General features: G+C 44.0%; 1 protein-coding gene across 1 annotated transcript in view; it reads left to right on the top strand.

Annotated features, from left to right (window-relative positions):
• Window positions 1-22,769, top strand: part of ATP8A2 (ATPase phospholipid transporting 8A2) — a 654,052-nt gene that overhangs the window by 72,076 nt on the left and 559,207 nt on the right. The window contains exon 2 of the mRNA XM_017537537.2: window positions 13,836-13,980. Within this exon, the coding sequence (XP_017393026.1) occupies window positions 13,836-13,980 (145 nt within the window). The remainder of the gene's footprint in view (window positions 1-13,835; window positions 13,981-22,769) is intronic.

Here is a 22,769-nt window from a genome sequence, read left to right as displayed (position 1 = left end):
GGTCAGCTGCTGCCCTCTTGGCACCCCAGACCCCCGACTCATAATTAGAGACCCTTCCTTTGTGTGAACACCTTACCTGATTTGTATCTGTTATAACATGTCTTACTCTACTTTCTTGTAATCTTGTACATGTTTCCACTGATCATTTGGGCTTGTTATTCTTGGTCTGTCAAAGCAGTTTTCCCATTCTCTAGTCTTTGCCCTCCTCTTCAGAGATGTGTCATGCAGGGAAGCAGAGCTAGGAGGGCTTGTCTTTCTTGTGTACCTGCCTGACTCTGGGGTGGGGGAGAGCACAAGCCCGAAGGAGAGGGCGTTCTGGGAAGCCCAGACCACAGCTGTTCATGTTGCAGCACGTGTGCTCACGGCTTTGTCTTGCTGCACGGGAGGTTCTTCTCCATCTTTACCCTTTGCTTTGGAAGCTTTTAGATGAATCCCAGCTGCTGACTTAACAGTGAAAGACATCTTTAATCTCTCCAACCAATCACCCTTCTCCCCAGCTGGAAGTACCAGTCTTTCTCTTAGACTCTCAACAACCATAGCCCTCACTGTCTCTGCTTCGCCCACTCTCACAGGTGCTGAGAATGGTAATGTCAGTAGGGCACAGTCCACACTTACCCAGTGGACATCTTGTCAACTGGGAAGGCAGACACATAATCAGAATAATTCAAATGTGGAAAATGCACAGACCGGACCGCTGCACATGGTTACGTGGGTCATGGGAGATTGAGAAATGTGCTCTCTGGAATAGCTGTCTGCCCACCTGTGCCTGGGAGCCCTGTGCATAGAGGAGGGGGATCTTACCCAACCTGGGGATGTGTGATGAGGGAGGACATCTCAGAGGAGAGAAAGCCTGGGGCGTGTCTTAGGGGGTGAGTAGTAGTCAGGTAGAGAACTGGCGGAGAGGAAGGAAGTCCAGGTGGAAGGAAGCACTCCACACTCGAAGCTGTCTTAGTTATTTCCGCGGTGGTCTGTTTCCTCTCCAGATTACAAGTGCTTTGAAGGCAGGGAGAGGGTTTTTAAATTTCTGCATTATGCACACAGAATACGCAGAATATATGGTTACAGAATGACTTCCTGTCTGCCTCAGCCTTTTTGCCTGCCTCCTTGACTTACTGAATTCCTGTGGACCTCGAGTTGGACAAGCTTGCTCTAGAAAACGTTAATCTTTAGTATTTGGGACTTGGCTTTTCCTGTCTTGAGCACCTGCTACCGTCACTGCCACCACCACTAAAGCCTGTGAGTCTGGAATGGCAACTGGAATTTCTTTTTAATGCATAGTCTCTAAGAGTATACTTTTATTTTTAACAACCCCACAAAACCTAGTAAAGATAAAAGATTCAGTTAGTCCACAGATCTTTTATTGTCTATTTCTGGAAACTCTTTGAAATGCCACTCCCATTTATATAAAGGTCATATAGATGGTTTATATAGGTAAAAGGTCATATAGATGATCATACAGATAAAAGTCATATTGATGATTCTTAGAGTGAAAAACAAAACAAAAAAATGCACCTGTGGGCATTGAGCAGGTTGCTTAATTACTCTTTGCCCCACTTTCATTATCTCTGAAAATAAGCATGCTCCTCATATGCTTATTATGAGGATTGGATGGATTTACACATACAGAAAGCTTAGAACAGTGGTACGCTCAACGATAGTTGTGCTTTTTATCACACGAATCTACAGCACCTTAGTGACATGGCAAAGACAACAAATTGACCTGGCAACCCTGAGTTGGTTGTGGAGGCCTGGGAGTCGGATGATTCCATATGTATCTCTTTGGCAGTACTCTTGCTTTTTACAGATTTTCTCATATTTTAAACTTTCTCACTTCTGTGTCTGAGATGAAAACGTGATACACAAAATGTCAACTCAACAAGAAAGTTGGGAAAAGCCATCCTACTGGGGAAGTCTATTTTGTGTCAGCGGAGTTGGGAACAAGGGTGAATGAGTTGGCCTCCATAGTGACTTGCTCAAATCTGACTGCATGTATTAAAATTGCTGTTGGAAGCGGAGCATTGGGAAGTGGCCAGTGATTGTAAGCAAACAGGACAGGCTGATTTACATGAGAAACTGGGATGATAGTTGAAGCAAATGAATGTGTTTTTCTCTTGTACTTGACTGCTGACTTCCATCTACGTGGAGCCTCCAGCTCCCCAAGAAAAATTAGAAAGAATGTCAAGAGAAACATCCTATGCCTTTCAAAAATAGCAGGATTAGGCCAGCCAGGCTTTTGTTTACAAGGAAGCTTTGTAGACTAATTCTTCTTTGTCATATGTACAATACTTAATTGTATATATTAATTTGCATTATATAGTTAAATTGTAAATATCTCATACTCACAAGAGTTGGATGGCTTGAGCCATCCACACTAAAGAAGAGATGCCTGAGCAAGTTTTTTGGTTTTGTTTTTGAGATGGGGGTCTTGCTATATTGCCCAGGCTGGCCTCAAACTCCTGGGCTCAAGCAGTCCTCCTGCCTCAGCCTCCTGAGTAGCTGGAATTTACAGGTGCACTCACCATGCCCAGCTGAAGCTGCGTGTGCTAGGGCACACCTGTAATTCCAGCCACTGTAATTTTAAGGGTTGTTTGGAATGCAGAAGAATGGTGTGAGGGAAGTGCACAAAAACACTTGCCTCTGTTTTTAATCTCCAGAAGGTGGAATGGAAGGTGGGAGGAGAAAAGAAAGCAGTGTAATGAGATACACCTTGATGTTTCTCTCCCTGGGGAAAGTTTCCCCCGTGGGAAAAATGAGGTATGTAGGATAAGGGAGGAGAATACTGAGGAGTAGCAGGGAGGTCCTGTTTACTCGAACTGCCCACCTGTGCTTCCCTTGTGGTCTGGAAGCTGATCTGAAAGCTCCTGGTCCTCCCTGGGGTCTGGCCTCGCAGGCCTGTGTATTGTGGGTAACAGAAGGTGGCAGAGAGAGCACAGTCAAGGCTGTGGTCTCCGCAGAGGGAGCCCAAGTGAGGCAGAGCCATCTAGATAACACAGATGCCCTTTGACAAAGCCAAGTCAGACCAGTCACAGACAGAGCCCAAATGCCATCAAGGGGACCAGGGATATCATTCTGCAGACCAGAGGAGGCAGAAGGCATTTATGTGCAAGAATTCCAATTCTTCCCCATTCCCCCATCTCAACCCTCGGTTGGCCCAGCACCTTTTTAAAGAGAGAAGCCAGAGGTGGGTGAAGTCATGTGGGAGCTCAAGCATCCTTATTCAAGAGAGGCTGAATACCACTTATCTAAACTTTTCACACTGGACTGAGCTACAGACGAAGGTGGATGTTTCCATTTTCCCCCAGCTGTCTGTATTGGATGATGCCTTAGGAGGTGGGTCAGATTAGTTGCAGACTAAATTTAAGGAATTGCATTTTTCTCTGTCCACTTAAGACAGAATGTGAAATTTTGTGTTCATTTGATTCGCTTGTCAAACATGTTTACTGAATGCCTTCTGTATCCCACTTCCTGGGGATGCAGAGGTGATGAAGGTGAACATGGGCCCTGCCCTCCTGGAGCTCCTATTGAATGCTGGAATACAGAAAATGAACACACATACGTTTTATGGAGTGATATGTGCCATGCAAGAAATAATGTGTGGTGTTAGGGAATAAGTGAGAAGGGGAACACTAGAGTTTAGGGTGTGGTCACAAAGTGCTTCTGTGGGGAATTGACATTTAAGCTGCTGCCTGAGTGTTGGGAAGAAGTTAACAAAGACAAGGGAATGGCATTCTAGGTGAAGGAAAAGCAGGTACCAGGTCTCTGCAGAGGGAACAGAGCTGATATCTTGAGGAAAGAAGATCACCATGGATGGAATTCAGGAGCAGCAGGAGAGGGGTCTCTGATGTCACTGGGGAGGTGGGCTGGCTATGGGGCCAATTGCAGTGAGTCCATGTGCCTTTGGCCCACCATGTGGGTCTTCAAAATGCTTAGGACAAGGCTGGATGTGGTGGCTCATGCCTGTAATCCCAGCACTTTGGGAGGCTGAGGTGGGCAGATCACTTGAGGTCAGGAGTTCAAGACCAGCCTGGCCAATATGGTGAAACCCCGTCTTCACAAAAATTAGCCAAGCATGGTGGCGGGCACCTGTAATCCCAGCTACTTGGGAGGCTGAGGTGGGAGGATCACTTGAACCTGGGAGGTGGAGGATGCAGTGAGCTCCGATTACGCCATTGCCCTGCAGCCTGGGCAACAGAGTGACTCCATCTCGGGCAACAGAGTGACTCCATCTCAAACGAACAGAACAAAACAAAATAAAAATGCTTCGGACAGACAAACCACATTTTCAAAGGAAACTGCCTCTCTCCTAGATTAGCTGTTCAAAGATGGTCTTCATGCATTTTGAATCAGCAGTGAGATTTTAAAGCTGCTGTCCCAAACTTGGTCCAGTGTTGGGGTCCTAGGAGATATGAGTAGAGAAGCAAAGTTACTCAACCAGAACTTTATTTATTTATTTATTTATTTTTGAGACAGTCTTGCTCTGTCACCCAGGCCGGAGTGCAGAGGCACCATCTTGACTCACTGCAACCTCTACACCTCCCGAGTTCAAGCGATTCTCCTGCCTCAGCCTCCCAAGTAGCTGGGACTACCAGCGCCCGCCACCATGCCCAGCTAATTTTTTGTATTGTTAGTAGAGACAGGGTTTCACCGTGTTAGCCAAGATGGTCTCAATCTCCCGACCTCGTGATCTGGCCGCCTCAGCCTCCCATAGTGCAGGGATTACAGGCATCAGCCACTGCACCCAGCCTCACCAGAACTTTAAACTTGAGACGTCAGATGCTTTGGAAGTGGAAACCATGTCAATAAAGCCCAAAATATCATCACTGGAAATTAGTAGGAGATAGTCATAAGCTGATGAATGTGCACGTCAGATCCCCACACCTTTCTAGTATGACCTAATACAACCAGGCCTTCCTGGCACAACCCAAGTGGTTGTGGGCAATTAGCCTGCTGCCACAGATGTCAGGTGAATGGAGAATGTCTATTATAGCCACAGATGAAGTAGCTTCAGAGAAGTCACTGGACTTGTATTTTTAAACCTCAGCCAATCCAGCCCATAAGAAGAATTACTCTGAATTGAATATTTGAAACAGCTTTTCTTTTTTTTGTTGATTTTGGTTTTAGATATGAAACGCATTTCCTTAAAAGCACATTTGTCTTCATTTAATTTACAAGGTAAATTTAATATATCTAAGGCATGAAACGGATTTCGAGGAACAGAAGCTCTGCTTATATTGCCATACTTACTTCAAATTACGATGGCTCAACTTTCACCCATTGTGCTGGAGCCAACTAGGTTGTAAATAAAGCATCACCTGCATGTGTCCCTGCTCACATGCGATGACACCTGCAAAGCTCTGCTCTTTTTCTGTACAGCCAAATCATAATCATTCTTATAAGCCTACTTCAAATGGCTTTCCGAATGAATCGCCCTGTTTCTTTGGCCCCCATTGAGACTGGCAGCCATCTTTGTGCTTTGAATTTCCACATTTCTTGGTCTCTGTTGCTGCAAAAATGGAAGTTTATGTCGCTCTCCCTACCCACTACTTTGCAACATGCCTTCTATCTAGGTGCTCAATAACTCAATGCATTCCACACCCAACAATATTTTAAGTCATAAAGACTTCATGGCTTGTTACTTCTCTTTGCATCTTCTTTAATCTGAAAAAAGAAGGAAACCAACAAGTATTTACAGTAATAAAAACCCTGAACCATCAGTGTCGCTTTCCCTTTGTGTTTATTTCTTTTGAATTCTTGGGTAGAAGTGGATCACAGATGCTATATTTGGAGAGATGTGATTTGTGCAAAGGAGGGTCTTGAAAAGGCCTTCAAAATGTGTCTGCCAAGACTAGAATAATCACATTTTGCATTTGCACAGCATTTTCATTGTGTCTGTTTGATTAGGAGAAAGAATCAGCCCAAGTGCTTCCCCAATGGCTGAACCACCTCTGATGTGCCTGTGTTCTGAAGGATTATAAAACATCTTTGTAAATACGGGGTAGAGGCCATAGTTGAACTTGAAACTCTTTTGAGGAGGGAAATGTGTGTGTATATGCGTGCACACATGCCTCCTGTTACAAAGGCTTTGTAATGACTGCACTGTTTTTCTACAGATTTTTCTGGGGGCAAAGAGAAAACTACTTTTACATACTTTTCAAGTACCTAAACATTAGGTAAAAGACATCACCAACTTCTTAACTTAGGTAATAACAGTTTGAATACCTATGTTTCCCAGAAAATTTCAGCTAATAGAAATTTAAGTGATTATTTCCTTGAGGTGGGAATTGGGATATAATCAGGTTGTGAACTGCAAAAGAACTTCATTTATATAAGGGCTTAGCAAACCATGGCCTGTAAAGTAAGACTAGTTTTTACATTTTTTTTCCCATTTATTTATTTTATTGCATTTTAGGTTTTGGGGTACATGTGAAGAACATGCAAGATCGTTGCATAGGTACACACGTGGCAGTGTGATTTGCTGCCTTCCTCCCCATCACCTACATCTGGCATCTCTCCCCTTGCTATCTCTCCCCAGCTCCCCACCCCCCCCCCTCCCCCCCCTATTTCCCCCAACTGACCCCAGTGTGTAGTGCTCCCCTCCCTGTGTCCATGTGTTCTCATTGTTCAACACCCGCATATGAGTGAGAACATGCGGTGTTTGATCTTCTGCTCTTCTGTCAGTTTGCTGGAGAGGATGTGGAGAAATAGGAACACTTTTACACTGTTGGTGGGAGTGTAAATTAGTTCAACCATTGTGGAAGACAGTGTGGCGATTCCTCAAGGACCTAGAAATAGAAATTCCATTTGACCCAGCAATCCCATTACTGGGTATATATCCAAAGGATTACAAATCGTTCTACTATAAGGACACGTGCACACGAAGTTCATTGCAGCACTGTTTACAATAGCAAAGACCTGGAACCAACCCAAATGCCCATTGACGATAGTTTTTACATTTTTAAAGACGTGAAAAAGAAGAAGAAAAGAGGAGGGGGAAGAGAGAGAAGAAGGATACTATGAGACAGAGACCATATGTGGCCCACAAAGCCTAAAATATTCACCAACTGATACTTTACTGAAAAATTTGCCAACCCTTGATTTATGTGATCGATTTCGATTTTGCAGATGAAGAAACCAAGGCTCAGTTGCTAGCCTGCTTACCTAAGCTCACAAGAAGCAGCCTGTTCTATTAAAGGAGAATTGGATTCAAGTTTCTGCAGATCTGGCTTCTAATCATATCTTTCGTTTGAGCTAATATGATTTTGTGACTGATAATAAGGTTCTCCTTTTGCCTCTATCATTCTAGAGTTCACAGAGAAATGTCTGCAATGCAATTCTAACAACTACCTGGAGCGAGGTCAGACTTTACAGGTTAAGGGCACAGTCCTCTAGAAGATTGTCCATGCTTCAACTACCAGCTGCAGGCTCTGGGGTTCCCAGGCCACCTGCACATCTGACCAACTGGCTACATATTCAAGGGCTCCCACTACCCCTCAGAGAACTCAGGATAATGCTACACTTATGGTTGCAGTTTTATTACAAAGGATACAATTCAGGACCAGCCAATTGGAGACACAGAGGTTGAGGTCTGGGAGGGTCCTGAGCATGAAGCTTCTGTGTCCTCAGGATGTGTCACTTCCTGGCACATTGATGTGATTTATCAACCTGGGAGGCTCCCCTGAGCTTCAGTGTCCACAAGCGTTTTATTGGAGTTTCATTATATAGGCATTATTAATTGGATCATTGGTCACATGAATTCAATCTCCATCCCCCTTTCCCTCCCTAGAGGTTGAAAGGTCAGGCTGAATCACATGGCTCAAAGCCCCAACCCTCTAACCACATGATTGGCTTTTCTGGGATGGCTGGACCCCATTCCTAAACTGTCTAGCAACCCGCGACGAGTCATCATCTTAGCATGAACTCAGGTGTGTAGAGTGGGTCCCACCATGAATAACAAAGATGCTCCTATCACTGGGAAATTCCAGGGATTTAGAGACTCCCTCACAGGAACGGAAGACAAAGACCAGGCGCATTATTGTTGCACAACGGTGTCCAAGCTGGGTCTGACTCCACCTTGACCTTTCTTTCTGTGCATAGGAGCACAGTTACAGACTGACTGACATGGGATTGCCTGTGTGACTGGCATTGGAAGATGACAGTGGCCTGTATGTGACTGGCATAGGAAGGAAGCTGAGGGTGGCCTGTGTGTGACTGGCATCAGAAGGAAGATGAGGGTGGCCTGTGTGTGACTGGCACAGGAAGGAAGATGAGGATGGCCTCTGTGTGACTCTGGTGTCAGAAAAAAGATGCAGGTCTTTCTTTCCTAAGAACTTTTTTTTTGAGATAATGAAACTTCTTTGCCAGGGAAATGGACTACATGTGTCTCAAGCATCTTTTGGAGTTTTAAACATTTCGATTTAAGTTAGGGTGAAAACTTAAATCAAAATTCTTAAAACAAAATGCAAAAAGAGTTTGGAGTGAAGGATTTTGTTTCTGTGTTACTTAAGACAATGAAACAGTAATGATTTGCCTTATGTTACTCTTCTTTCGTGTTTAATTGCTTATTTGAAGTTCTTAACTCCTTGACCTATTTAGTTCATGCTTTTATTTATGTATGTTACATAAAAGTTATCAAAAATAAACTAATAGATACATACATATTATGATAATGTTTAATATATAGGACCAACTTTCAAAAACCTGTTGGGATTTTTAATTTTCTTCCCTAAAACCATCTCCATGGAATCTGTTTATGTAATGGGTAGAAATTAGGTGTTATCCTCACTTTTACCTGCTCCCCTGACAATGTGAGGTCTGTCACTGTCCCTGCCATTGTTGCCAGTGACTTCCACAGTCTTATTGCCACACATAATTCATTCCAAGTGAGTGAAATGATGAGGAATTCGAGTCATTCAGTAAAATGAAAAACATGACTGATCATGTGGTTAGAGGGTTGAAAATATGAAAAAATACACCTTGTACAATGAAGCAAACAAAGTTCATGGAGGAGAGATCAGCCGGAGAGCCAGAGCTGGCTGAAGGTGAGCTTCTGGAGGCACTGGAGCAGCTGAGTGCGTGTCCCTATCCTTCCACCCCCTCATGCTTCTGTGGGTCACTGGGGTGTCTGCTGTAACTGGTCTGCTCTCCTCTGCTCCTTCCCTGTTCTTCACCTGTCCTCTTATTGCTGGCCCCTGCTGGGCCTTCTCTACCATCTCTCTCGATTTCCTAATATTCTGTTCTTTCTCCAGCCCCGGGCAGGAACTCTGAAGGCAAGAGGAGGACAGGGGTGCTTATCTCAGTCTTTCACCTCCCAGCTACTTCAGGGATTCATCAAAACCTACTGGCCCAGATGTTGCCGTGAGGACTTTCCTTTGTCAGATTCACCCTCCTGGGTCTGGGTTGTGGCATCTAACAGCATGTGTGCCAGATTATCTAAAATCCTGGGCACCTGGTGGTGATCTACAGGTGAAAAGGAATTTGTCCTCCTCTTTAATCCTTCTTGCTTTTCTATGTTATAGGGAAAAACAGGTTCTCTGCATACTGTTTTACCATACTAGTTAAGATATCTGGTTATGAGAAGTTTATAGAATGATCCAGAGGTGGCTCATGGAACCCAAAGCCCCAGTGCAGCTGGGATCTCAGCAAGCACTGAACCTAGGACCCAAAACACTGCTGGAGCTGTTTCCACGGCTCTTCATGCAGCTGCCTCATCTTTATCTCAAAAGAAATCCTTTCTCTGTCTTCTGGTCCATTCAGAAGATAGAAGACTAGAAGACAGTCATCTAGAGTCCTGGTGTGTGTACGTTAATAGGTCAGCCATATGCAGAAATGGTCCCTACTAGTTTCCATGTCAAAGTTCCCAGGGGAGAGACACTTGGTGGCCCAATTTGGACCAAGTAACCATCCCTGGTTTAAAGAGCTATAACAAGTAGATAGGATTGCACAGTATGACCCAGCTGGTGGGCTCCTTGGCTTGTATGAGGAAAGGGAGAAGTCATTGGTTCAGTGGCTGGGTAGGTACCTTTAAAAGGCATCTACTACATTAGCCTCTTATGTATTCATTTGACATATTCTTTCAGACTGTGTACTGTGTGCTAGGCATGATCCAGGGCACTCCATCCAGGGATAGAGCTGTGAACAAGATGAAGTCCCTGCCCTCATGCCCTTGACTTTCCATTGCCTTGTCTGCATTTTCACTTTGCAGAGTGGGGGCAAATTTAATGCTTGTCTCTTTGCTTACTCTTGTTCTCTTAGTTCTTTCCCTTTCCTTTGGTTTTCTCAACTAATAGATGTTTATTGAACTCCCACTCTGCTGACACGGCGCCTGTTTATGTGGGGGAGGTGTAAGCATATACTCATTTTGTATGGTGGTATTTGCAAAATGCATTAACTCAGAATTATCTCATGAGTCTGAATTTGAAACCTCAGTCATCATGTGCTTTGCTCTAGATGGTATAATGTTTCCTTACGCAATATGTTTTCCACAATTTTTTTGAAAATATTAATGTTTTTCTTTATAGGGTTAGGTTGAGATGAGGCCACTGAGGTAGAAATAATTTATCTGAATCTTAGGAGCAGGAGCAGGGTGGTATAACTATTTCTACCTAGAAAAAAGTCCCAGGTCTTTCCTGCTGTGGTATAGAAAGCTGTGTTGGCCTGAGGCATGCTAGATAGGAAAAGTGGGAGATATTATTTCACTTCATTCTGTGATCACTATTTAACTCGTGTCAATAATTTTCTTCACTCCAGTATTTGTTATCCAACATCTAAATTCTTATTTGGAAAAATTATCATTTCTGTTCTTAATTCTATCAGTGATTTTTTTTTTTTGTCCCATTCTTCTTCAAACATCAGTGATCTCACATTTCTTCCTTTTCTGGTGCACACATTTAACCGTCGCCTCTCCAGAAGTCTTGCAGAGTTTTCTTTTTTGTTATTGTTTTTTGTAGATATGAGGTCTTGCGATGTTGCCCAGGGTGGACTTGAACTTCTGGGCTCAAGCTATCCTCCCACCTTGGCCTCCCAAAGTATTGGGATTATAGGCACGAGCCACCATGCCCAGCTCAGAGTTTTCTTTTGAGATGTTTCTTATGTCTGTCCATTTATCCCGTCTTCCATTTAATTCATGCTTTTATCATCTTGCTTCTAGATTATAGAATCAATTTCCTACCTGGTCCCCTTATCTAAAAATTCTCCTCTCCTGCTGTTCCCCCTTGGCCATCACTGCCAGATGCTCTACTCACTGCCAGATGCTCTTCTCTCCTGATCAGAAACCTGTGGCCTCCTGTGACCTTCAGGATGAAGTTCAAGCTTCTTTGCTTGGCGTTGGTCATCCACAGTCTGGCCACAGGCTATTTTTTTTGCGAACTTCTTTTTTACTTTTTCCCAGTTTGGACCCTTAGGGTTGATTTGTTTTCCTAGTTGGCCCTGATACAATTTTGTCTGCTTGGGCCTTTGCTTAAGCTCTTCTTTCCCTTGCCCACAATGTCCTTCCCTTTCCTAATTCATACCTCACTCACACTGCCAGGCTCTTCTGTCTGTCCTCAGAATCTATTCCAACCCTGCCCTGCCTAGCGCAAAGAGGCTGCTGACCTCCGAGCTTCTATAGCACCTTTGGGCTCACTCTTAGTCACACCCTGATAAGTAACTATGGTTAAGTCTTCATGCTTTAAACGGGGAACATTTTCGAGGGCAGGAACCTGAGGGAACATTTTCAAGAGCAGGAACCTGATCTTCTGTTTTTGTGTTCTCTGTGGCATCTAACAAGTGATCCTGACTGGGTGCTCATCAGTATCGCTTAGTGAGCTTTAAAAACAAAACAGTGACCACAGGCTCTGGGAGGGCAGGGCCCAGGAACTAATACATTGTGAGAGCTGCATTCGTAATACTAATGTAGGGGAACTGAGAACTGCTAGGTGAGCAATGAACCACTTTGACCACGCACTGTTCAGTGAACCCAGCCTGTCCCTGCTTTCCTGGAGCTTGGGCTCCTGGGTGCAGGGAGTCAGAGCATCCATAAAGAAAATCAGGTAATGATGATATCTGATCCTGTGGAGGAAGACAAGGAAGGGTAAGTGGGCAGAGAGAAAAGCAGTACTTCCATATAGGCTAGCTTCAAAAATATTCTCCATCTGTCTTACATCAGCAAATGCTCCAACACCTGGCCTGCCCTGATTGAAGTCTGGAAGCCCCAGCTGGTGGGCCAGACAGTCTGGAAGAAGGGATTCCTGCTCTCTGCTGCCGCTTGTTGATGAGTATAGGACCAAGCAGTGTCCCATGGAGCAAGAAAGACCCCGGAGAGTGGGAGGCTGCAGGGAAGGAGGTGAGGGATTGTGTCTGCGGTGAGGAATAGCCAGGGCACTGTGGGTACATACAAAAAGCAAGAGGAAAACTGGAGTGTGCCCGGCCTGTGACCAGGGACCCAGCTCGAGCCTGGAGCCTGTACCCACCAGGTGTCCCCATCTGGGTGAAGGGAGAAGCCTTAGCCCACTTCACACTTAACTCTTAACATTCAGAATAATATGTCAGCTTTCAGTAAACAAGTTTACATCTTTCTTGTCGCTTTCTTAGGATAAGGATCATTGTCCTTCCAGTCACTTTGAAAAGATGATGTAGCCAAAACTTTCTCTTTCAAAGTGTTTCTATATGACAGTGAAAAGTATTCTTTGTAACAGGGAAGTGAAGGTTTACTTGTGCAAGAAGTCAGTTTTTTAAAGATGTGCAACGTCCGTTTCTTTGATAGTTGGAAAGTATGGTAGGTATTGGAGAGCGAATGTATATTCAAGAAAAACAAGACAAGGCTTCATCTGTAGGGTATTAATTTTTCTGTGATCCTTTGCCTCAGACGCCTCTCTTCTGGTCACTTCTCAAGCTGGGCAGCTCCTTCTAATGAGGGACGCTGCCTTGGAGTTGGAGACGAGGTTAAAATCTACACGTGTGTACCAGTTTCAGTAATAACTGGATCCTTCTCTAGGTCTAGGCTGGAACGTCTCAAGTGAAGGTTACTGGGGGGGCCGGGATTTAGGCCCACCCATAAAGCCTTGACCCATAGTACTGAAATCAAATCTTAAGGAGCTAGGCTGGCTTGCGACGTAATCACAGAAACAGTAATTTAAACAATAAAATGGGTTGGGGCAGCTACTGCACTCAGGTCTCCAGGCTCATGTCGGGAGAAGAGCAGCGGATCCCTTGCAATCAATGGTGGGAGCACGCCCTCCACCCTGGGGTCTGGGAAGCCCATTTTTAGCGCGCAGAGGTGTGATTTCGCCATCTCCTTCTGCGGTGGCTGCTTGCAGGGCGCATCCCCATTGCTGCTGTCTCTGCTTCTAAGGAAGATCAAAGGAGCCCAGAAAACCCAGTTCCGGAGCTCAGTCCACAAGACTAGAGGGACTCTCGGTCAGATGGCTGGGTAGGGGCCGCTGGCCTTGGCGCCCCCGGCCCCACTGTCCCGCTGGCAGCCAGGAGCGGCGCGCCCCAGCCGTCCGCCCTTCCCAGCCCCGCATGCAGCTTGGGCGTCTGGCCGGGCACAGGCGGGGCCGGGAGGGAGCGCCGGAGCGGGGGCCGGCTGTCCTGGGTGGGGCTTGCTCCGCCAGCGCCAGGGGCCGCGCGGGGCGGGGCCGGGGCCGGGGGCGGGGCCGGGGCGGGGCCGGGGGCGGGGCTGGCCGGGGCTGCTGCGGCGGCGGCGTCTCCAGAGGGAGCCAAGGTACATAGGCGGCGCCCGCCTCGCCCGAGCATCCTTCCCCGCAGATGCCTGCCCGCCCGCGGCCCCCGCTCGCTGCCTCCCGCCTGGCGGTTGACTTCTTTGTGTCGTGTTCTCTGCCTGCGCCCTGTCTCTGCAGGACCCGTTCATTCTTCTTTGGGCTATAAGAAGGCAGAGGATGAGATGTCCCGGGCCACGTCTGTTGGAGACCAGCCGGAGGCACCCGCCCGCACCATTTACCTCAACCAACCGCATCTCAACAAATTCCGCGACAACCACATCAGGTAGGAGAAGGCGGCCGGGACGCGCGGAAGGCGGTGGAGTCGCGGCTGGGAAGGGGCTTGGCCACGCACCTGGCCGGCCCCCATCCAGCTCCCCCAGCGCCCTCCCTGTCCCCTCCCCACCTCATCAGCCCGCGGTCCAGCCCTGCGCTTCCAATGGGGTCATGCGAATGCAACCCTCCCTGTCCCCTCCTGCGCATCGGTTCCGCGCCCAACCTGCCGTGAGCCCTGAGGAAGTTTTCACTCTAATGTCACCGACAAAAATGAGATCTCTGCTCTTCTCATCCCTGGGCTTCCTTCCCGGAAACCCCCCTCTAGCCTTGTTTTAAGCCGGTTGATAGCCCTCTTTAGCAATTTGCAGAAGGCACTGTGAGGGACTTGCTTTATAAGGGAGTCCCACAAGTCCCAAAGACTCACATTCAGTTTTCAATAGTCCACAATTGTTAAGAGATCTTCATTTACTGGGAAACTTTGCCCAGAGTCAGCAGAAAGATGGACAGAAGCTAGCATTTAAATGTCTGCTTTTACTGGCCGCTATGTCACACACCCTGGCTATAGCAGCTTAGTGAAGCTTCACAACCTCTTGAAGCCAGGAGACTGGAATATAAAGATGCTAAATAATGTACCTATAGTCATACAGCTACCAGGTGGCAGAGCTGGAAATTGAACCCAGCCTATCTGACTACTAAGGGTAAATTTTTTCTGCTGTGCAAAGCTAGTTCTTTAGCACGGGTGTTCGTACATTTTCAAATTTCATTAAACATTCAGGCTTAACTTTGTTTCTGAGAGTGACTTCAGAGGATGTAGTTCTGTGAGCTGCTCAGAACACCATGCTTGGGTGTAGAGAAATTCAGTGATTGATCAGGTTACACGTAGGTTATTGACAACCTTGAGTTTCAATCCAGGGTTCTTTTTTGAAACGCAAAAACTTCGTTGTTATTTGTTTAAGTATGACACTACTGCGCTAACATTTGTACGGACAACAGCCTGACATCTTTATTTAGAAAGGTCAGGCTGTTGGACATTATTGGGGTAGAATAAGGGTGCATATTATATGGAGGTGGAATCTTCTCTTATCAAATGAGTGTTAGATTATGCAGCTTTATTTGGGGTTTTAAGAATGACAGTTGGGCATATTTTATACTTGAAAGTGTAACTTAGAAGAATAGCTGAGTCCACATTTCAGAATGTGTGGGCTTCATTCAAGATACAGAGCATCAGCCACAGTGAGTTACCACTTCACAAACTACAGTGGCTCCAATAAAAAAGACAGATAACAAGTATTGGTAATGATGTAGAGAACTTGGTATCTTCATGCATTGCTGATGGAGATGACAAATGATGAAGCCGCTTTGGAAAACAGTTGGTAACTCTTCAAATTTTTCAATGTAAAGTTACCATATGACGTAGCCATTCTACTTCTAGGTTTATCTACCCAAGAGAAATGAAAACCTATGTCCACACAAAAACCTGTACCCATATATTCACAGCAGCATTATTGGGAATAGCCCCAAAGTAGAAATAATCCAAATATCCATCAGCTGATGAATGAATAAATAAAATGGAGTATATCCTTACAATGGAATATTATTGGGCCATTGAAAGGAAATGAAATATTGACACACTCTACAACATGGATGAAGCTTGAAAGCATTATGCTAAGTGGAAGGAGCGAGTCACAAAAGGCCTCATAGTATATGATTCCATTTATATGAAGTATGCAGAAAAGGCAAATTTATAGAGTCATAAGGTAGATTAGTGGTTCCTGGGGCTGGGGAAGAGGGAAGAGGTTGAGGGGAAAGGGGGAATGACTGTGGGTGTGCATGGGGTTTCATTTTGGAGTGATGGTTGCACAACTCTGTGAATGTATCTAAACCATTTGGAATCCTGAACTGCTCATGTACTTCCATTTCTTCACACCTTCTCATATGTGTTTCTATTGAATTGCTTTCAAAAAGACGATTTTCTAAAAGATATATACTGTGTAAGGATATGGGAATTGAAGAGCTACTTTTCTTTTTAAACTTTAGTGTGTTTTCAAGTAGTATTTTTGCCTAATTCCTACTACTTCCTTTAATTTTGTTATCCATTTGTGCATGCTTAAGGCTGGGGGAATAAAATAGAGACCTTTGTTTTTGTCTAAATGCTCTCGTTTTCATGGAAGGTAAAGTTTGTTTGTTTGTTTTTGAGGCGGAGTCTTGCTCTGTCCCCCAGGCTGGAGTGCAGTGGTGTGATCTTGGCTCACTGCAACCTCCACCTCCCCGGTTCCAGTGATTCTCCTGCCTCAGCCTCCCTAGTAGTTGGGATTACAGGCACCTGCCACCATGCCTGGCTAATTTTTGTATTTTTGGAAGAGATGAGGTTTCGGCATGTTGGTCAGGCTGGTCTCAAACTCCTGACTTCAGGTGATCCACCCGCCTTGGCCTCCCAAAGTGCCAGGATTACAGGCATGAGCCAGGCCGGAAGGTAAAGATTTTTAAGAACACTGGTAATGGAGGTTCACTATGTGTTCTGTAATCAAGAATGAAAGCAGACCCAGACTGATTGTATTATTAGTCAGTGGGATTCCGGGTGGCTACCTGCTGTGCAGTTTCATTTGTACTGTTTTGGGAGAGGCAGAATAAGTTGGGGATGTACAGTGGGTTGGTTAGGAATAAAGTAGGCAGGTACCAACTTTCTATTTAAAGCTTTATATAAGTATATAATTGAATTAGTTGAAATATATTAAAATTCATATAGTTTCTGAGTTCATGGCTCATTTGAATGCCCTGGATAGGGTCTAAGAAATTAAAATGTGGTCCTTGATGTTATTTAAAATGGCCTTTGAGTATTTGGTTCTGTTGAGAGGGGAGCTGACACATGGCTTGCTTATCTGGCACAGGACGGGAGTTAATGGAAGACCATGTTCCATGCTCAAAGCAGGGAAGACCTCTTTGTAGCACCAGAATTGCTCAAAGCAAAGAAGACCTCTTTGTAGCAACAGAATGTGGCCAGACTTGCTTGCTCTAGCTGCAGCTTTTCCCTCTGACTCAGTGTGTCTAAAGTAAAGCACGCTCTATACTTCCCAAGGAAATGCCAAACCGCCACAGCTATAGACTCATCTGCCTGATGCTTTGCTTCCTTTTCACCCCCTACATCCCTCAGCACATCCTTCTTTGTTAAACACTCAATAAATAGTGTGCGTGTCCAGTGCTCGGAGCCTTCGCCTCCTCTTATTGCATCGGCCCCCTTGGAGCCCACCTTTATGCACTCTTGCTTTTGTCTCTTAATGGCTTTGGATCCACCAACTCTTTTTACTTCCTAGGTTGTGTCAGGGCTGGTTCCCCAACATGGTTCACCTTGCCTGTGTGTTTAAACAGGAATTACTAATGGTTATCAGTGACTCGTGGTTCATTAAAAAATTGATTATAGGCTAGGCGCGGTGGCTCACACCTGTAATCCCAGCACTTTGGGAGGCCAAGGTGGGCGGCTCACTTGAGGCCAGGAGTTTCAGACCAGCCTGGCCAACACGACAAAACCCCATCTCTACTAAAAATACAAAAATTGCCAGCCATGGTGGTGCATGCCTGTAGTCCCAGCTATTTTGGGAGGTCGAGGCACAAGAATCACTTGAATCCAGGAGGTGGAGGTTGCAGTGAGCCAAGATCACACCAGTGCACTCTAGCCTGGGTGATGGAGCAAAACTCCATCTCAAAAAAAAAAAATTTGATTATAAACCTTCTTAGCATTATAGTTTAAGGATGTTACAAAACGTTGAGCCACGTTATTTTAGCACTTTAATGTTACTGAACTCAGGTTTTATGATAATATTGATTTTTAAAAATAAGGCCTTTTCTCTTGGCCATGAATGCTTGCTAAAATTTATGAAAGCTAGTCAAAGGAACATTTTTGTAAAAGGATAAAGGATTTGTTTTTAATATAATTTTTCTGGAGAAGAGGTTAATAGTTTTCTTAGAGGCAGGGACATGGAGGGTTTATCCCAGTTTGTTTGCCCCTAAATTGAGCTTTTTAAGACAAAGGGACCACATGGGATAGATGAGCCCAGGCTAGTCTGTTGAATCAGGGCTGTCTAACTTCTCTGGATGTTGTACCCCTTGGCAGGCCTGTCCTCTCTGGAACAGAGTTCTCTTCCCTGCTTTCCTCCACCCCAAGCCTTTTTGGGCTTGAAACCTTCTGGATCATAGCAGTTACTCTGCACTTGCCTTACTGAGAAGCTGGCCATTGACTAGGACTGGGAGTTTGATGCAGAAGGAGGGAGGGCAGTGAGGGGCGACATGTTATCATTCAGGACAGGAATTGCATGTCCCAAGGTTACTGGAGTGGAGCTGATGTGACTTAAGAAAGAGGGTGGGTCTGGGAAAATGCCTAGAAAGCAGGAATGAGGTCCCATCTGAGGTCCACTGTGGCCTCAGCACCCCCAGGGGAATGTACTACATGAATACTCCAAATTCTGGCCAATTCCTTGAATTTTGGGGAGGGACTGTGTTATGTATGTAGATGTCTCACCAAACCTTCTTCTTGTTCTTGACACTGAAAATAGCATCAGTGTTTGATGTGAAGCCTGTGGTAGGTTTATTACGTTTTTCATTATTGAAGCCAATGAACTCAGGTTATCATAATGATAGAGAATTATGAAGTAGCCTTTTTCTACTAGGCACTGATTTTCTAGGACCTTAACTATGAGAACAATAACTTCCTTCATCTTCTAGAAATGAAAAGTAATTAATGGGATTCAATGTTTACATACACATCTACGGTTATGTATGTGTCCACCTAACTAGGTCTCCTTTTCCTGAAGTGCACAATCGTATCTCCTTTCAAATGTTTCAAAGGTTTTAGTGCATAATTCAGCCATCTAAAGTGTACAATTCAATGATTTTTAATGTATTCATAGAGCCGTGCAGCTATCATCACAGTCAATTTTGGAATAATTTCATCACCTCCAGAAGGAATATCATACTCTTTAGCTATCATCTTCCATCTCTTCTTCCCCCCACCCCTAAGCAATTTACTTTATATTTGTATAGCTTTCCCTGTACTGGACATTTTGTATAAATAGCATCATACTCTTTTAAGTGTTTTAAGCTAAATATTAAATGCTTACAAAAGCTCACTATTTAGAGGAAACTGGTGGTGAATTTTTAATTTTATATATCTAAATTTTCGAAAATGTTTAAGGTTAAACTGTTTTTCCCCCCAGAAAAATCTTGAAATAGTGTACTGATCAAAGGAATGAGCAATACTTATGTCATCACTATCAGACATATGTAATCTTTCTATGCGATTATCAGCATGCCATTTGAAATAGTGAATTTCAAAGCCATAAGGCAGTTTTCTTCAATATTTGAAATGAGGTCTTCAAAGCTAGTTAGGAATGTTTACAGTTACTCAGTTTTGAATGACTCATTCCTTTCAGGTGGGCGTTTTAGCTAGCAAAAACTTCATTAAAGTGATAACTCAAGCTTCGTCAAGTTACCACATTTCTTCAGGTTGGTTTGCCTTAAAGGAAAATTACTTCATATAAATTTTTCTTGGCTTTGCCAAGGTAAATTTTAAATAGAATATTACCTTTACAGAAAAAGGAACTGAGTGCTGTGTGCTAGGTTGGTACAGGATCATTGTTGATAATATTATGCTGAGATCCTAATTTCTTTTTTACCTTGTATTTTGGTTGTTTTGTTTTAATTTATATTTTAGGTTCAGAGGTATGTGTACAGGTTTGTTATGTAGGTAAACTCATGTCATAGGGATTTGTTGCACAGTTTCATCACCTAGATACTAAGCCTAGAACTCAATAGTTATTATGATTATTATTGAGATGGAGTCTTTCTCTGTTGCCCAGGCTGGAGTGCAGTGGTGCAATCTTGGCTCACTGCAAGAGCCACCTCCCGGGTTTGAGCAGTTCTCTTGACTCAGCCTCCCAAGTAGCTGGGATTACAGGCAAGTGCTACCACGCCCAGCTACTTTTTGTATTTTTAGTAGAGATGGGATTTCACCATGTTGGCCAGGCTGGTCTCAAACTTGTGACCTCAGGTGATCTGCCCACCTTGGCCTCCCAGAGTGCTGGGATTATAGCTATGAGCCACTGCACCCGGCCTCAATAGTTGTTTTTTCCTGCTCTTCTCCCTCCTTTCACCTTCCACCCTCAAGTAGGCCCCAGTGTCTGTTGTTTCCTTGCGTCCATGAGTTCTCATCATTTAGCTCCCTCTTGTAAGTGAGAACATGTGGTATTTTGTTTTCCGTTCCTATGTTAGTTTGCTAAGGATAACGGCCTCCACCTCCATCCACGTTCCCACAGGAGACATGATCTTGTTCTTTTTTTATGGCTGCACAGTATTCCATGGTGTATATGTACATTTTTTTAATCCAGTCTGTCATTGATGGGCATTTAGTTTGATTCTGTGTCACTGCTATTGTGAATAGTGCTGCAGTGAACATTCGAATGTATGTGCCTTTAAGGTAGTAGGACTTAGGTTCCTCTGGGTATATATCCAGTAATAGGATTGCTGGGTTAAATGGTAGTTCTGTTTTCAGCTTTCTGAATAATCTCCAAACTGCGTTTCACAGTGGTTGAACTAATTTACACTCCCACCAATGGTGTATAAGTATTCTCTTTTGTCTGCAACCTCACCAGCATGTTATTTTTTTACTTTTTAAATAGCCATGTGAGATGGTATCTCATTGTAGTTTTCATTTGCATTTCTCGAGTGATCCGTGATATTGAGCATTTTTTCATGTTTGTGGCCACACCTATGGCTTCTTTTGAAAAGCATCTGTTCATATTCGTTGTCCACTTTTTAATGGAGTTGTTGGTATTTTGTTCTTGTAAATTTGTCTAAGTTCCTTATAGATGCTGGATATTAGACTTTGTCAGATGAATAATTTGCATACATTTTCTCCCATTCTGTAGGTTGTGTGTTTACTGTGTTGATAGTTTATTTTGCTGTGCAGAAGCCCTTAAGTTTAATTAGATGGAATCATAATTCTAAAAGAATATTTTTGTCTTAGGATTAAAGAGAACAAAATAATGTTCAATAACCAATTTGTCCATGCATAGTGGAGAGAGATTATATATGTGGCACTAGATCCAATGTCATTGAGTACTGTGAGGATGAAGAATTCTCTAAATGTTTTAATGCTACAGAATTTATGTAGGATCTGGTCTTAATGAACAAGCTGCTTACAATTTAACAAAGAAGCAATACCAACATCCTAGTTAGAATCACAACTTTTTTTTTTTTTGAGATGGGGGCTCACTGTGTTGGCCAGGATGGAGTGCAGTGGTGTGAACTCCACTAACTGCAACCTCCACCTCCTGGGTTCAAGCGATTCTCCTGCCCCTCAGCCCCTTGAGTAGCTGGGATTACAGGCACCCGCCACCATGCCCGGCTAATTTTTGAATTTTTAGTAGAGACAGGGTTTCACCATGTTGGCCAGGCTGGTCTCAAACTCCCTGACCTCAAGTGATCTGGCCTCCCAAAATGTTGGGATTGCAGGCATGTACCACTATGCCCAGCAGAATCATAACTTTTTTTTGATTTATGTAAAAATCATTATCTTAAAAACCAAGGTGTACCTAATCTCTGATTTGAGACCACTGTCTTTAACAAGTTAGGCAAAGGTAAAAGTATTCCTTATCAAGAGTAATTGCTGATGTTGAAAACAGTCTTAAGATTTTACTTTTGGGTATGCTGCTTTTTGTTTAGAAGCAGATATACTTGGTTAATTTCCAAGCCAGGCACTGTGTTTTCTGAATGTGAATGGCACAACAATCCTGAGTTCTCATTTTGTATGTACCAGCAGCAATTAATGCCACAGAAGAGCCTTGTAATGAGAACTGTTATCAGCTTTACACCCTTGGACAAGTCTTTTGAGGAATCCTGCAGATGAAAATATTGGAATTGAGGGAGCTTTGGAATAGTGTATTCCAGGTAACCATTGAATGTGTGAGCTTTCTTGAAGTGTATTTTTAGATACAGAAAAGCCTGTCAGCCTTGGGCCAATTTTATATTTGATGTTTCTAAGGAAACAGCAAATGTCTAAGAGGACAGACTTTCATGGTTATTTCTTTATCAAATTGACCCCTGTGTGGGTGGATAATGGAGCCCAGTTTGAATTTGACCTAAGAAACATCTGTGCCATTCCCATTGTTTAAAATAGGTAAAGGAATTTGGTTTGAGAATTTTGGTTGGTAATTAATTTCCCCTCTCTCCTCTTTCCAAATTCTGTTATCTCTTATTGTCTGCTGTGAACTTGGGAGCATTTCTGATTCTTTGATAAAAAGAATTAAAATTCTTTTAATTAAAATTAAAATTCAACCAGACAAATTAAAAGTCAACCAGAATTGTAAGAGATGCAAGACATGACAAGCCAGTACTGTGTGGGTCCCTGAATTGGATTCTGAAACAGAAAAGATACATTGGTAGGAAAACTGGTGAGTCTTGAATAAAGTCTGTAGTTGGATTAGCATTGTGCCAGTGTTACTTTCTTAGTTTTGGTAATTGTGTTATGGTGATGTAAGATGCTAACATTGTGGGGAAACTGGGCAAAGAATAGATGGCAACTCTATTATTTTTGCAACTCTTTTGTAAGTATACAATTTTTGACCAGGCCAGGTGGCTCACGCCTATAATCCCAGCACTTTGGGAGGCTGAGGTGGGCAGATCACCTGAGGTCAGGAGTTTGAGACCAGCCTGGCCAACATGGTGAAACCCCATCTCTACTAAAAATATAAAAATTAGCCGGGTGTGGTGGTGGGCACCTGTAATCCCAGCTACTTGGGAGGCTGAGGC

Source organism: Cebus imitator, unplaced genomic scaffold (genome assembly GCF_001604975.1).
Source record: "Cebus imitator isolate Cc_AM_T3 unplaced genomic scaffold, Cebus_imitator-1.0 Scaffold103, whole genome shotgun sequence".
Lineage (NCBI taxonomy): Eukaryota > Metazoa > Chordata > Mammalia > Primates > Cebidae > Cebus > Cebus imitator.
Note: the sequence above shows the minus strand (reverse complement) of the source record. Positions and strands in the feature narration are given on the sequence as shown.